The 16896-nt window shown below is 38.8% G+C and overlaps 1 protein-coding gene across 4 annotated transcripts in view; it reads right to left on the bottom strand.

The window, feature by feature from the left end:
- Positions 1 to 4634: 4634 nt before the first annotated feature.
- Positions 4635 to 16896, bottom strand: part of Larp (La related protein) — a 38934-nt gene continuing 26672 nt past the window's right edge. For all 4 annotated transcript variants that reach the window (XM_076446150.1, XM_076446155.1, XM_076446162.1 and 1 more), the window contains exon 17: positions 4635 to 16860. In XM_076446150.1, coding sequence (XP_076302265.1) covers positions 16318 to 16860 — 543 coding nt within the window. In that variant the 3' untranslated portion in view covers positions 4635 to 16317. The remainder of the gene's footprint in view (positions 16861 to 16896) is intronic.

The following is a 16896-nucleotide window of genomic DNA, read 5'->3' on the forward strand; positions in this document are numbered from 1 at the left end:
TTCTTTGTACTGTTCAGTAAAAATTAAAGAAAAGTCTTACTAAATTAAAGAAATTTGTTTGAAGAGACCTGAATTGATCTTCCAGTACCTCCATCGTTTCGATCAGTTTATTTCGAGATCTTGTGAAGAGAGATAGTACCCCGAGGTGTAAAGAAGATTAGTTGGAGATTGTAGTCTGTGGTCGATGTGAGATACACATCAAGTTTCTAACTAAGAGAGACGTGTTTTGCAAACCTTCATACAGGATAAGGTTCGCGGAAATCGAAACCGAGTGGCCAGAAGAAAGCGCGCAACAAGTCGGGTGGCTTGTTCGAGTGTGAAATACGAAGAGCCACCTATAAAAAAGGTTCAAGTGGTTGCAGATGAGGGACCAAAGCTTTCGGCTACCTACGTCAGCGATTATTCCATCTTTCTTTCTTTCTCTTTTTTCCGTCTACGCGCACGAAAGCCGAAGAAAACTCGTAAATCAATGGCTGGCGCCAATGGAGGCTTCTTACTGGAGAAAGTAAAGTATCCAACCATTTATCGCATTTTTCAACCTTTCACCAGAAATTACATCTTTCGCCATTTATTTAAATTTTACCAAGGCATTCGCTGAATTGGTAAAACAATTTAACACATTTGAACCATTCACCCGACATTACAGCTTCTGCCATTTGTTTAAATTTTACCAAAGCGTTCGATGAATTGATCATTTTTATTTTTCTCAATAAATAGGCTTTTCTAACACTATGAAATTAAATTGTACTATTTTATGAATTTTTCCTTTGTACTGGAATAAGATCAATTGCGACGGACGTGAACGTGTCTCGAACAAACCGGAACACCGGAAAACAGGTGCCGACTCGTGCTATTTATGCGGCAGGTTATCCCCGAAAAGTCCCTCGGGATCGCCACAGTTTTAGGGCGAATCCCTTTGACGGCTGGGAATATTCCCAGCAGCCTGTTTTAACCCTAGTCATAGGATTGATAGTGAACTATATGTAGCTCCCCGACGACGCCGGAAACCGCGAGAGTTAAACTTGTGTCGCGATAATATTAATGACATTCATAACCGTTAAATCATGTGAAAAGTGTGGAACTGGAGAGAATTTATCATTACAAGGTTAACGCGATTTTATTTAAATATTTTACCTTATCATCCGATTTCTTATTTTTCAGATGAAATTAAACAGGTCTATTGGAATATGAAATTTTTCTTTGAATTGAATTAATTTTATTGGTCAACAAACTATATCTCGATTTCAATTCAACATATCATGAATTGATTTGAATTTAGTATGTCATGAGTTAAATTAATTTCAGTATGCTACGAATTGATCTGTTGGATTCAGTATCTTATGAATTGAATTAATCTCATTGGTCGAAGAATTTCATCTTGATTGGAATTCAACATATCGCACCCTATAGCGACAAAAATCACACAAGTGAAAAAACTACGTTTTTCAGAAACAGCGAAAAACTGTTCCTAACATAACAGAATATTGTAGAGGCGTCAAAAGCTATTTTCAAACAGAATATAATCTTGAAGTAAAGAATAATAACGTCACTTTTGTTACTTTAACCGTGCGACCCTTTAAAAACAACCATTTTGACTTGTGACGTTTATATATTTCGAATTGTTATTTTGTTGTTGAACGACACAAATGTCACCTGACAGCTACACAATGAAGTTAAGTTAATATTAATCATTAATGGATCCATTAATGGTAACAATTCAAAAATCAGGTTTTTTGACTCGTGTCATCTTTGTCGCAAGGATGCAATGTTATAAATTTAATTAGTTATTCTGTTCCTAAGACATCATACTGTCCTAGCACTGGGTTAAGAACCTTGAACCGTTGTAACATTTCCAGAGGGTTACTCCGAGCTAAAAAGCAGATCCTAAATCACCCTTCCATCCTGTTCATTGAAAACTAGCAGATTTCTACGAAAACTGGACTCCATATGCAATTTCTGTAAAACGTGGAGTTTGCGAAGAAAGAAAAGTGGAAGGGTGGTCAACATCTGTGTAACTGTTTAGTGATTCGGGGAAAGTCTGCATCAGTAACAAGGACACCGCCAACCCCTTGCGGTCCTTACGGTTCTTAACGGTACGCCATAAATTTACTATGAATCCGGTAACGGTGTACAATTTTCGCCGTTCTTCCACGGTCCGGGTCCGCAGATCATTGTGTATGCTAATAACGCGTGGAAAAAAAGGACTGTCGAGGGTATAAATAACTTATTCTGCCTCGAATGAAGCTAAGAGGGGACGCGGAAAGACAACGAGTGCCTTTCGAACGCGTTTCCATTGCGGAAAAACGGTGGGCTCGCAGATGTCGACCACACGTCCACTCTGCGGGGTGTCCATTCCCTTTTTCCTTCCACCGTCACTGCCACTACCACTACCACTACCACTACCACCGAGACAGAGACACCCCAATTTACGCAATCACGACCTGCCATCGACTTTCACACAATTACCAAATGCGTCTTTCTGGTCTCGCGTCGATGGTACCCTTAAATGCGTTGTGGATGCGGGTTTGAGTAAATGTTATTACGAAATTCATTTAATGCGATTACTAGACTACGGATCTTTCTGCATAATAAAAATGTTCTGCATTCATTGAGACAGTCAGGGATAAAATAAATATTGATTTCATTCCTCAACGATTTTGTTGTATTAAAAACAACGTTAAAATTACTCTTAAATTTTTACTGTTCAATATATCATCCAGCTAATTTCTTTATAAACTTTATAAACATTATAAACGTATGCATGCGTTTATCGCAATATACAGGAGCTACAAGGAGTTTATTTCTTTGTCGTGCATTATTTATTTTCCGAGGCAATAAAAATAGTTCTTGTTGAAATGCAATTTAATGTCGGTGATCGATCGTTTGCGAAAATGTTTCCATGTTTCGTTTACACGAAACGATTTCGGAAATAAATGGTTACGTGTACGAATAATTTTGGTTATTCTTTCGTTAGTCTTTCCAGGATCAACGTCAAAGTGTTTAAAGCCTCGAGTGGTTATACATAGTAAGCTGAAATTTCCAGGCGGCGAACATGAAAGCACCGTCTCCTTTCGAACGTATGATCTTTCCGATTACACCGGCTAATTGCCAAGAGGTTTTTTTTCATAAAACGAAAGAAAAAAAGAAGAAGCCAACTCGGAGAAGTTGTGAGATTCCGAGACACCGACTCGTTCAATTGGCCGAGTTGTTAATCGGTAGCCCTTTTTGGATACTTGACCGTGAAAATACGAGGGTAGCTTTCCCACGGAAGGGAGGACGTGTCCCAAGGGCGCTGTTAAGCACGTGTTGCGGCTGCACTTGCAGCCCTTGAAACCGTTGCAACCGTAGTTCTTAATGACGTCGTCGGATTCCCACTGTTTGCCAATGTTGCAATAATCGCATTGCGCGAGTGAACCTTCGTCCCTCCCTGGGGGCAATCTCAAACATTTTTCAATGTTAATAGGTAAATACAGGAAGTGATCAAATTAATGGAGCCACTTGCACAAATTGACGAATTTACGTTAACCCTTTGTGGACGAGGATTTTTTAAACAATTAAGAATACATTCCTCGGAGAATTATTCAATTGATTCTGACTGCTACTAATTTTATTAATCAAATAATTATTGGGTTGGCAAGAAAGTAATTTCGGTATTGTGAGGTGAAATAAACCCAATTTTTGTATTCAAGCAATGAACTTTCACTAATGATGATGAGGTGAAATCGCACTTGGATCAATTTTTTGCCGATAAGGACCAGAAAGTTTGATGAGCGCGGAATTGTGAAGAAAAGAACATTGAACAAAAAGAATTGGGTTTTTATTTCACCCTTAAAATACCGAAATTACTTTCTTGCCAACCCAATAGTTTATCCGTTTGATGAGTGACGTTTCAATCAAGTAGGTTACTTTTTAATATAATATCTTATTTCCATTACATTGTCCACATAAAATAATAAATAATTTCAGCTCGAGAAGAGGTTAACGATGTAACTAAATTAATTATTGAAGTCTAGCTGCATTCGCTTTTTCAAAGAAGCCGAACAAAAACACCTGTCACGCTAGAATATTCTCTTGAGATAAGGGTTGAAAGTTAGGCAATTTCTGGGGAAACACTTTCCCCCGATATATCGATTTCTTCCACGGACAAAACAAGCAGCTCATTCTCATCTCGGCTTACCATACCGGTCCCCCTAATCACCCTAATCTGCCTACTGGCTCGCGTTAGAAATCGAGAAGTCAGCGGGGAAACCGGTGGCCTAAGTAAACAGTGACACGAGCATCGACAGTGTTATATTAACAGTTCGCAGGCAGAGAATTGATCTAATCAAATTGTCCATTCATTTGGTCTTTGTCTGATCGAAGCGTTAATTCATTAACAATAATTCATAGGGGTGAATCTACACCTCTGGATTGGTGGGTATTTCTAAAAGGGGTCCCATGGAAATCACCGACACGGTTTTCGCCGACAACATTTCTCAACTGTCTAGTGAAGTGAATCTGACGAAGGAACAGAAAATTCTGAAAAATTTGTAAGTACCTACATATATGTTACATTAGTATTGTATAAATGTTGGAGAGACAGAAAGGAGTTGGACATTGTGGACGAGGGTTACAAGAATAGTCTCACCGGTGCGTTCTTTTGCAGTTTGGTTTTTTTGTCCTTTTTCTTCTTTTTTATTTTATACATTCATAAACGATACAACCTTCCTACGCGTACAGGCTTCGGAGAATCACTCGCACACCACCCTCGACATCGTCCCATATTCTTCATCTCACCCCCTTAATATCTCGTTACGTCCCTAGGCGATGCATTACAGCTACAATTATGTAAATAATATATATATATATGTATGTATATATATATAGATTTATATATATGTCTGTATATTTTACTTCTTTTTTTGTTTTATTTTACTTTCTCTTTCGCACGCACGCGTAAACTCACGCATCCTCGTCTCACGCATACCCTTCATCTCTCTCCTATATTTTTTTTAATATTTTCATATATATATGTATACATATACATATAGAATTTTATGTATATGTATATGTATATAAATATATAGTAATCTTACGAGTTAAGTATGTATATCGTATGTACAAGGCCGAGGCTTACTCGACGGAGCAGGTTATTATTTATTTATTATTTATTTATTTCGTATTCGATTTCCTTGATGCAAAATGATCGTCATTTTTATTTATTCGATCGGACCAGAGTAAGAAAAATCCTCCGCTATTTTATATACGGTGTATGCGGTTTTTCGTAGCTAAATCTGAAAAAATACGCCGGCCATAGTTCCTCGAACGAAAAGCCCGGATATGGTTACGGTGATTATGGTCGAGCAGCCGTTGTACAATCGATCGCTTGATTTTCGACGGATCTGGCACACACAGCTCTTTGTCGATCTCGAACCCTTTCACGTTTTTCTTCTGATTTATCATTTTCTTTCAGTCATTTTTTCCGATCGTCATTTAAATAATCATTAAATTGTTACTTATAGTAAATAAGAAATTTGCTTCAATTTTAACAAATTCTATACCAAATATAATTCTTTACTTTGGAGATCCTATTTCTTTGTACAGTGATTAATATTTTTGAGTTGAATTTTATGATTCATTTTCATAAGATTCGTTAATCTTTATTAAACCTTCTCTCGTTTATTTTTTAACACAATTATTGTGGCTCTTTGGCTCTGTTTGAAAATTGTGAACACACCTTGATCGCGTTCAAAAATTTGTGAAAATTGTAATCTTTTACAAAAGAACACGTTGAACATTGTTAACACGGCATTATCACTCACTGTATCGTATTTATCAACTTACTTTTTATCTAACAAGTGACTGTGAACTGTCAACAATAACAACTAATCTAGGTTAATTATCGTATTTAATTATCGTTATTTGGCTAGATTTTGGGCTTAGTAGCAGATTGCCCTGTGGGGCACTGGTCTGACATCGCCGAGAGCGACGAAGCCACGCCCACACGAGTCATACTGGACACAGGAAGCAAGTTAGTGATATAGTTTTATCTCTTTAACATCATATTTGTTTTTTCCTGTTAGTACTGCATTTTTGTTACGAATGTGTAATAGTATTCCCTTTGTTTCTGATTATGTGATGTCATTTGCTCTGAGCCGTTGCCCTTAAGGGCAATCCAGAGCACTCTGAGGGCCAAGAGCTCATTTCTCACTGACTGAATCAAATGATTTTTCCATTTTTTTTATGATTTTGCAGAGGTTTAATTCTAACTAACATTTCCCCTGAGGGCAATTCGGAACGCTTCCGGAGCAATCAGCAGTAATAACCATAATAATCTATGCATGTCTAAATAATTTGTATATTCTTGCTATATTCAAGTTGTATTGATAGCAAAAAATCCTTAATAATCAGCTTCGAAAATCTTATTTGGTTAATATTGTCTATGGGAGCAATCCAGAGCACCCTAGGGCGAAACTTAAAATAGTTTATTGCTCATATCTGTCGTAAGAGTTTTCTGTATGATTTACTACGTTAGATCACAGCAAAATTGAATCTTTTCTTGCGCTTATATTAATCATTTAAAATCGTCGCTCCTCTAGGGGCAAATCTAGAATACCCGCAGGGGCCAAGAAGTTATTGCTCGTATCTAACCTGAGAGTATCTTATCTGTTCCATTACTTTCAATCACAGCAGAATTCAACATTTCCCTTCTTTTGTCATTCATTTCAGATCTTTGCTCCTGGGGGCAATCCAGAACACCCTCAAGGGCCAAAACCATCACACTCTTGCCTTACGCAAATGATTGTTGACTATCTAGACATTCTAGACTATCGTTTGTCTATCCAAACAATTTAACAGATCAGACGTGAAAGGGTTCAAACCCCGTTTCCAACGAAACGAGCGGACCGTTCAACCGGTATCGGAATCGGTGGCACCAAAAGGAGCAAACTGACGAGTCTCGGAGTGAGTTTTAGTCGAAGGCACTGTCGTACGAACGAAAATTTCCCCTTTCCCCTTCACTGTTTCCGATTTCACCAACGAAAATGTCGTCGACCGCCGGCAAATCCCGCAGCATCGCCGTCCGAAAAACGAACGGCCGGCCCTTTTTCGGACGACTCGAAAGTCAAGCGTCGATTATTTTCATTCCCGACGTTAAAGAACCAATCAACGCTCGCTCGCCGACTAGAACGCGAATCAGACGGTTTCAGTGTGTGTTCTCGCGGATTATTAGTACAGAAAGATCAGTCTACGGTAGTGTATCGCACGTGTGTGTGTATGAGCGTGTGTATTTTTCCACCGTTCGGGATAAGTATCCGTGTCCGGTCCTCTCTCAGAGCTACGCTACGCGGTATAATAGGTTTCGCCGTAAAAAAGAGATCAAGTCGTAAACTACGATCGACACACGCTGTGAAAAACCAATTAGAAAAATAGTGCGATTCGAATTTGCCTCGCGACAGGATCAAACGCTCTCCCTCTCTCTCTCTCATCTCTTCGAAACCATTCTCTTCGGTGGACCAATGACATATCGTTAAAAAAGGCGAACAAGGTGAGGACCAATGAGAATTAGTCAGCTCGGATCGGCTGTCTCGTCTAAAACCGTGATTCCCGAACCGCGTCGTGCAGCTGCGCATTTCTCGATTTATACACCATTATAGACGCATACGAATGAAACATAAGTATGTAGATCGCAGAACACAGCGACGTCACGCGTTCAGAAAATCCAAGATTAACACCGCATTTCCTCCTCGAAAATTTCCGTTTTCCTACTCTCTCTTTGATCAGCATTTTCGTTCTATTCTCAAAAAATGACTGACTGGTAACTGTGAACTGTGCTCGAACATTCTCCGGTGGAAACGCGGCTTTAGACGTTTACAGGTGTCGTCGTCGCCAAAGTCCTCCACCCACATTCATCCCATCAACAACACCTTTCTCGTGTTTCTTTTTTTTTTTTCGTTTAATAATTTTCTTCGAAACGATGTTACAACTAAAAAAAAAGAAAGAAAACAAACAAAACGAGCTTAAACGACAAGAAGAAAAAAACAAAGATACACCGAACACAAGCGATCAGTCATAAATACGAGGAGGATAAGTAAATGTAAAACGGTGAAAAGGCTCGATCCTCGTGTACAAAGTGTATCTTATAGGAAACGCTTCTTTTTTTTCGTACATTTTTTTCTCAAACCCCGTTATCTTCCACCGGTTTATCCCCCCACCCACGTGAGTGTATATTTAGTATAAGCCTTATGTGTAAAATTAATAGTCGTTAACGTTAATGCTGTACTTATATACATCGTCGCGGATGCGCGAGAACGAGCTTGGTGGAACGGGAACAGCGACCTCCGTATCGTCTCGTCTCTTGAATCGTGCAAACGAAATCGTAAATGGACTGTGATCAATAATTGTTCGAAATGGCAATTAAAATCGGTTACTTGCGACTGTCGCAGTTTTCCCTCGTTAACGTCTCGCATCTTTCTTCCCTGTATCGTCATGGATTTCAACTGAGCGCAGAATCATTCGTTTCTACACTCAAAATTGGCTATTTAGAATTGTACGGAAGGGAAGGGTCGTTTCCCCCCTTAGCGTCACGCATCTTTAGCGTCTCAATTTTCAACTTAACACAAACATTAGTTGTTAATCCAACGCTAAAACCTGACGATTTATAATTACGTTGAGAAAAAAGACGTTTTCCTCTCTTAACGTCGCGCGTACTCCTTAGTGTCCCGTTTTTCAACTTGACACAAATATATATTAGTCGTTATTCGCACGACCGAAACTACGCAAGGGAAAATAGATATTTTTCTCCCTTAACATCTCATTGTCCATAACGTATTATTATGATCTTCATCGATAATATCCTTTCTTTTTCATTCACGTGACGTAGCCATAGCGTCAGCGAATAGGAAACAGTGTTCACTACTCGGTAACGTCTCGTGCTTTCGCTCTCCATAGCATCTCATTTCTAGCCTCAACAAAAGGATATCTTTATCCCGGCGATACGTTTGATAAAGTCTCATAGCGTCTCTGATGCAACGTTAGCAAGGGGAGCGACAGTACCTCACGAATCGTTCGCATAATCTTAAAAAATCAAGTGCCAAAATTGTTGCTATTGTTAATTCATTTGTTCCTCCATTTTCAACACTTTCTTGTGATTCTTCTTAATTTTAACGTACAGTTTAAAATAATTGATAATAATTTATATATAGTATTTAATGATAACAGTAGATATACACACATATTATTATTATTATGAATATCGCTATTACCATTATTAAAAATAATAATATTAGGAATAATTTGTAATAATTATTTTATAGCTGTACGTTTCTCTCTCTCTAGCGAACGAAATATGCGAGTTACTGAATATTCTTCTCGAATATCAAATAAATATCAAAATTTTAGAACTACAACACGGAAAAAATTTCTCCTTGAATTCTTTCTTGTTGAAATCCAGGCCATTATTTGCTTCATCAATTATGGCTACACTATTATTATAGAAATCAAACTTCCATTAGCTCTCATTACTCTGTAATGAGCCATACCTTCTAATATCAGACGATGTTTTATAAAACTCGCTGACAAATTAAACAGATTATAACGCCATTTTGTAAACAAAACACGAATTTTTCGTTCAGTCCACTTTTTTTGAATGTCCGTCGATTATCGACGGTAAAATTCATCAAACGATGTTCGAAGGTCACCGAGAGGTCACTGTGACTACAATAATCAAGGAAGGACTTTTCAAGGTCACTGTACGTCTCCCACCAAGCGCCGGTATATAAGTAACCATATAATAACGCATATTATGTATAGCGCGATTTCATCTCCTTCCTAAAAGGACTTCCGGTAGAAACTATTTACAGTATTATGCTACAAGATCGTCGTTCGCCGGAGGAGAAGACATGTCGATCGGAATTTTACGTTTTCCCAATCAATTTCAACAAACCAACCCCACATTGTACAACTTTCGTCTGCAATCTTAGCAACAATGCCGTAATATCGTACGTCAACATTGTTCGAACACAGAAAGACTGTACAATATGTCAGAAGAGTTTGGTTGCTTGCAGTATATCCGGAAAGTTCCAAGGTCAAAGAAATTCCATCGTGGACGAAGGACACGGAACTATACAATCTTCTTTCGCACCCTGCGCTGATCAATGAACTGTGGATCCTTATGCAAAGTGAAAATTTATGCATCAACTGCAAGAGGCAGAGGTCATATTAAAATTTCTCTTCTTGAACGAGTTGAAAATGTCTGATAATATACGTTCGAAAATTCTTTGAATTTCTTTACCGCTTTAAAAATGACATCCCTCTTTCTGTTGTGGGCGCAGCATGAAAATCCACAGTCTAACGATGAGCATTTAATAATTAATAAGAACGTGTTTCGTTTAGAATATGGAGCAGGGGTGACGGAGTTTAAATGCCCAGGAACAGCCCTTTCGAGAGTCCACGATGTGGTGTCTTCATCCACGATGCATCCGTCAGATTTAGGCTCAATGTTCAACAAACCCTGAATTTTCACGAGCGACTGATTTTACAAAGAAATCACGCGATTTTCGAAACCGGAAGCGCTTGGATCCTCCGGCTCGGACGATCGACTCTCGGCTAGAACCGAGAACTCTCTTCTTTAGGTCTAACTTAGCTCGACTAAGCCTAATCGTTTTTCACTCTTTTTTTTTTGTTTAGCTGGTAATTGGGTTTTTCTTCGCTGGGTTAGTTTCTAAACTAAATTCGAACGTTGCGAACGTGTCGCGATCACGTTTATGTACAGCTCGTTTATGTTTACGTTCGTTCACTCCCATACTCTCTTTCTCTCTGTATCACACTGTCACGCTCGCTCTGTCACTTTGTGCTAACTGATCTTCGTCCGTTCGACGCTCTTCTCTATATCTTCAAACTCTTCTTGCTAACTCTGACGGTTGAAAAGAAATCGTGAGTAGGTTTTTAGTCGATTCTCCCGCAGCATCAAGCGCGGAGAACGTTGTGGCAGAGCGACACTATTGCTTCGGAAGTGTGTGTCCGTGTTTGTTCGAATTTTAGGGACACAGCCTACATTGACGAGTTTGTTGACACTGGAATTACTGTGATCATCTCTTTTCAACACGTTGAATGCCATGTTGGTCATCTATGGGTAACATTATTATTTATGTGGTATAGAACGGTTCGAGAAGTAACTATTTTGTCCTTCCAGAGATGGTTACATTAATTAAATTTGAGCATATATTTTAATAAAGATTGTAGAACGTTTGAGTGAATACAATTTTGTTCTTTTTGTAGAGTAATGTCAGTCATGTTTGGTTCTAGGTAGTTCCAGTTCCAATACCTCGTTTATGAAGATTCGAAGTTAATAACTTATTATTAACTTATTAATAATAAGCGTTGAAGGAAATGGCGGCTCAGGTGGTTTCGTGACTCGGTGTCACAGATTATTGCTGTGAATCTTGCAAAATTCGGTCGATGAGTATCAACAAATTTAATCCCTTGCCCTACTGTTTGTTTTACGGTGGTTAAATATCATTAATAATGTTTTAAAAAAAAAGAGGACATTTTTATCTAGCGTACGTTATTTTGATGTAAAAGAAAAATGAGCAAGTACAAAGATTAAAAGAATTAAAGAATTTAAGAATTATACTACTTTCAAGTTATCAAAGTTATTAAAGGAAATAAATTTTTATTTAGCTACTGTTTTTGATAATTGAGAACAGTTTCATTTTATATGAAGATAGTCAGTTAATAACATACATATTTAATTGTAAATATTATAGGGCATAGGATTGAATAAATTAAACGAAGCAAAAATCGCCTGTGGTCTGATCCAACGGGTTCAAGGGAGACCTAAGCTGTTTGAGAATCCGAGGGAAGACGATTAGGAGAAGAAACTCGAAAATAACTACGCACAATTGAAAACTGCAATCAAAATTAAGTTGATTTCACTTCAAATCGATTCTCGATGTTTTATAAACATTCATTCGTTTGTTGGTCAAAATTAGACGGTTTCTGAATCAATTACTTCATTTCTACTCGTTTTATAATAATCTTACAATAAAAAAATCATAAATGCAACTAGGAATCAAAGAGAATTTATAAATAGTGAGTGATACATTAAAATGAGTAAAATGTATTATTAAAGTGACAGTAATAATTACGATAACAAGTATGAGTCTCCTAACGATAAAGTAAATCTCATGGCCTTGCCTCCTTGTGAAAAAAATCGTTTTTCCAGAATCTGTCTAATTCTAACTAACAATGTCCAAAATCTTCTCCAATATTTAAAACTCAAAGATCTAGTAAACTTTCGTGGCTGACTGTAGCAGCGAAAGATTAGTATACAGAAAATTCCTCTAGGGTCACAAGTGACCCAAGGGTCCCAGAAAGATCCCCACTAAATAAATACAGCAAACAATTACACGAAAATTAGTCAACCCTTCTTCAGACTTAAAAGTCGAAGGAAAACCTCTAGCGTGGAGCAACGAGAAAAATTGTTTAAAAATAAACCTCTCATTCTAAAGCCCAAAATGAGTCCCTCGAAAAATAAAATGAACGCGCTTCGAGCCTCGCAACGCGTGTAGATAATGTAAAACAAATGATATTTTTTTTTATCAACAGAAATACAATTTTGTTACAGATAATTTAAACAAACAAGAGCATCTCTTACAGTTGCTTTTTCTGGAGAGGGGAGAGGGACGTTGCGCAAAATATTACAAAATACGTGGGTTGCAAAAGAAGAGAATTCAGAGGAGTAACAATTTCGGGATTTCCGATGACTCTCGCCGTTGACTTTTGACTCAACGCGTGACTAGTACATTAAAAAGAAAAAAAAACAGAAAGAACAGAGAGAGAGATAGAAAAGGAAAACGAAAGAATGAAGAAAGAAAGACAGAGAAGCAAGAACAGATCTAACAAGTATTCCAGACGTCGTCTTGTGTTAACAAACAATGGCGGTATCGCGGGAACAAAAAAAAAAGAAAGAGTCGAGAATAGTACGGTGTGTGCGCGCTACGTGTGAATGAGCCAGCCATTCGTGTTTCGAAAAGTTTTTCACTCCCCTGCTGAATCAAATATTTAGTTTAATGCTCGCTTAAATTAGTACGGTCGGCCTAACCTTAGCTGTTTCTTAAGTATGATTATAGTAGTTTTTAAAATTTCCACCCCCGCCGACAGAGAATCACTACCCTAATCGTATCTCTAACCGTACGCTTAATCGTAACTCCTAATTATCCTTAAAAACCGAATATCCTCCTTCCTCTCCCTCGATCCTCGATCGAGTCCCAAAATCTCCTCTCACTTTTTCGAGAACTTTTTGTCAACTTTACCTCGAACTTTTTTTAAAAAATCCAGTCGTTCACCTGTTAACTGTCAAGCACTGTGCCACCGCATATATTCAACCAAAATGTGATTGTAAATTTTTATCGAGGTGAACATTAAAACTAAAACGACATTTTTAAGAGAATTTTGTTTACTAAACTTATAAATGCTCTTGTCCTTTTTATATCATCGTAAAATTCAGATACAGATAATCGGAAATGCTCAAATTTTCTTATAAAACAAATACAGATATGTAGTTTTATATTCGTCGAGGATTTTCACATAAATTTTTGTAGATCACTGGTAAAAATCGGGCATTTTAAGAAATCAATTAATCCCTTCTCGCGAAATTCTATTCTATGTATATGGTACAGTAAAAATTAATAGCTTGCAATAGTATACAATTTGATCTCCGTAAAATTGTTAACAGGTGAACCAAGACAAACGCGTTAATATGTTTGTTGCGTTCCTGTTGCTAGCGGAGAGACCAACAGAATTTCTTTCCCTGAAACGTTTTATTTCTGTACATCTCCGAGCTTCGTTGTTTCAGGATATATTTCTCTACCTTTTTTATCTGCAACGCTGTCAATAATGTCAATTGCGAGACGAACACTATAATACCTGAAGCCACGGCTCCTCTAAAATACAATGATTGTGCACCGGGCCACGAGCAGAGCATCTTCCTTTTTTTCGATTCCAAGAGTGCTGTTCTAATCAATTCGACATTTTGTACAAGTTATACATCGGTCGCGTACAATTGCTGTTTCCCAGATTCGACGGGGGAGATTAGTGTGTTGTGGTGGCTAGAAAAATATTTGTACACTGCGCAGTTCTATCCCATTTTTGAACGTCGACGATTTTCGAATTCCATTGTTTTTAACGTAGTCCGATAATTTCTTCTTCAGAAGAATATTTCAATCGATAGATATCCAATGGGTAGAATATTATCGTGTATTTTGCTAAATTTTCGTATGTAAAATGTTTCGTAAAAGTTTAAGGCTGCCACTGGGCTAGCGGATCTTATAAAATTAGTGGACGCGGATTTTTCTAATCGGCCATTGTTTAAAAACATGAACACAGAGTTTGCGGTGAGAATCAAGAAAAGACTGACAAGCTTGAAAACTGTTGTGAATAGTTATAATGGTAAAATTATGTAGTTTTTAATAACTGAAACATCGTTCAAATTGGAATAGTTGGCTGCTTTGGAAATGAACATTGCTACCGATAATTTGGACTAGAAGCGACATCAGCGTTGAGCGAGCGCGCTATTCGTCGAACACGTGGCACAGTGTGCCTAATCACCTTATTCGCAGGTTCACCTGGCCCCTCTGTTATCCGCTACAGACCGAGCGCAGTATGATTCAGTGCATACAGTAATGTCTCGATGTACTTGTGAAAAGACGTCGTGTACCATACTTGCAAAGCATTAATCCGGGGTACAGTTCTCGAAGGGCCCTGATGGGATTAGATACATCAGTGAAATAATACTAATCCAACGAACATTATTTGTTTATGAAACTTCGAAGGCGTTTGTGACATTTTTCTGAATAAAATCACAAGTAGTTGATGGTAATGTTTCGGCCACGGATCAAAAAGCTGTGAATGTTTGTGTCCATGCTTTTCAGTCGCTATCATTTTTTGTCTCACATAAGTGACATTTCGGTCCCTAAGTTCTCACGCGCAGCATGTCCAGTTTCGATATACACACGCGATTATTTCCGTAAATATTAAGAAAACAGAGAAACGTTTCAGACTATAAAGGGAAACATTAACAATAAAGGTTTACGCAAAACACAAGTTTAAGTAGTGCTTTATGGTATCGACGCCAGATAAAAAAATACACGATAGAAACCATAGTACGGTAAAAACCAAAAAATTTGACTGTGACCTTGACAGGACTCTCGAAGGTTATCACTAAACTGCGGATTTATGCATTTATGGCAACAATGCGTAGGTGAAATATACAACAGTAAAGGTATTAGAAGAATCTAAGAAAATGTAGGCAATTTTCAAATAATTTAAATTATTAACTCAAGAAACAAATTTCTATGCAACTTCCTTTTCCTGCAATTGATGCGTACAAATTTTATTCCGCATCAAGAGCCGCAGTTTACCCGTAATCTCACATTTTTGATACTCGAAGAGCCGATCGGAAGATTAATTCGAACCGGACATATATAGATCGAGACATTACTGTATTCTAAGCAAGAGCATAGCCATACAATATCGGTAGATGCAACCTTAATGGGCTACCGTAAGAACAGAGCTGAACCTCCCTAGTCTGACGTCTTGTCCAGACGACAGTAAAATCGTTCTATACAGGGCGAGTCACTTAACTGTACCACCTGAATTTACTCTAACCTACTCGTCGTATAACGAAAAGTTTGAAACAAAAGTTCCTATATATTAAATTAGACATGCACTGTGATCATTCATTTTTTATCTCTTGATATATCACAATATGTGACATTTAAATATGTGATTCGAAGAATGTTGAATGCCGAGTAAAAAAGTATTAAGAGAATATCAGTAACTTTTTTACTCGGCATTCGATACCCTTTCATATCACATATTCAAATATTACGCATAATGAAAGAATAACACAAGGTCACCCTCGTATCCCGACAACAAAGTGAAATATGAAAAAAATACTAATGATCATATTACATGTACCGATTAATGTCTAACAACTTTCGTTCGAGATGTTTACGAGTAAAATCACGGCGGTACAGTTGAGCGACTCATCCGATAACAGTCGTTCTTCAGCATCGCGCGCGCGTCCGACACGTTCATGTTTTTTCCCACGATTCGTTTCTATGTACAATGAGAGACAGAGTTTTGTGCTGTATCCCGGCGCCAGGGGGTACGTACACCGTGTACCCGATTTTTGGCGCTGGTAGTTGTGATTCGTTAGCGGTTCTTTCTCAGAGCTGGAACGAATGCGTCCTATCATCCCGAGAGGGGCGGGACGCGCTTGTCCGTGTCAGCGATCGGGCAAGTGCCTCTGCACTTACCCTTCCCGGCCGAGGAGGATCACTTCTGGTCGGTGGACGTTGCGACAGTCTCGGCGCTGCTTTTCATCGTCGCCGACAACGAGGATGACGAGGACGACGAGGACGATGAGGACGATTTGCTCTGCTCGGGTTTGCCGGGCTGCCTGGCAGTGTTGTTCTGCGTCTTGCTCACCTCCTGCGGGCGAGTAAACGAGCCGGAGTTCTGTCTGCTACGTGGTTGCTGCTTGCTAAGGTCCCGTTGGCTGCTCGAGGAACAGGATACCTCGTTTCGCCGTCTGGAATGACCGAGACGACCCGAGCCGAACGAACCGGCACGGTTACGGAACTGGGACAGATTCACCGAGTCCACGCGAGACTTCTGTGCACCTGGTTGGCTGCTGCTCTCCGAGCTCGAGGTCGTTGGCAGTGTCACTGTGCTGGATCCGCCTGACAAACGACGGACCCGATTCGTTGGGGATGCGTCCATCCCTCCAGCGCTCTCAGACACGCTCCTGTTGCGTCGCTTCGCTGCCTGCGAGCGGGAGTTTGCGGCAAATGCTTGCAGCATCTCGTTTATTTGGGGCTGAAATTTTTAGGAACGTTGTTGGGCACTGTCGCT

This window comes from Lasioglossum baleicum, chromosome 2 (genome assembly GCF_051020765.1).
Source record: "Lasioglossum baleicum chromosome 2, iyLasBale1, whole genome shotgun sequence".
NCBI lineage: Eukaryota > Metazoa > Arthropoda > Insecta > Hymenoptera > Halictidae > Lasioglossum > Lasioglossum baleicum.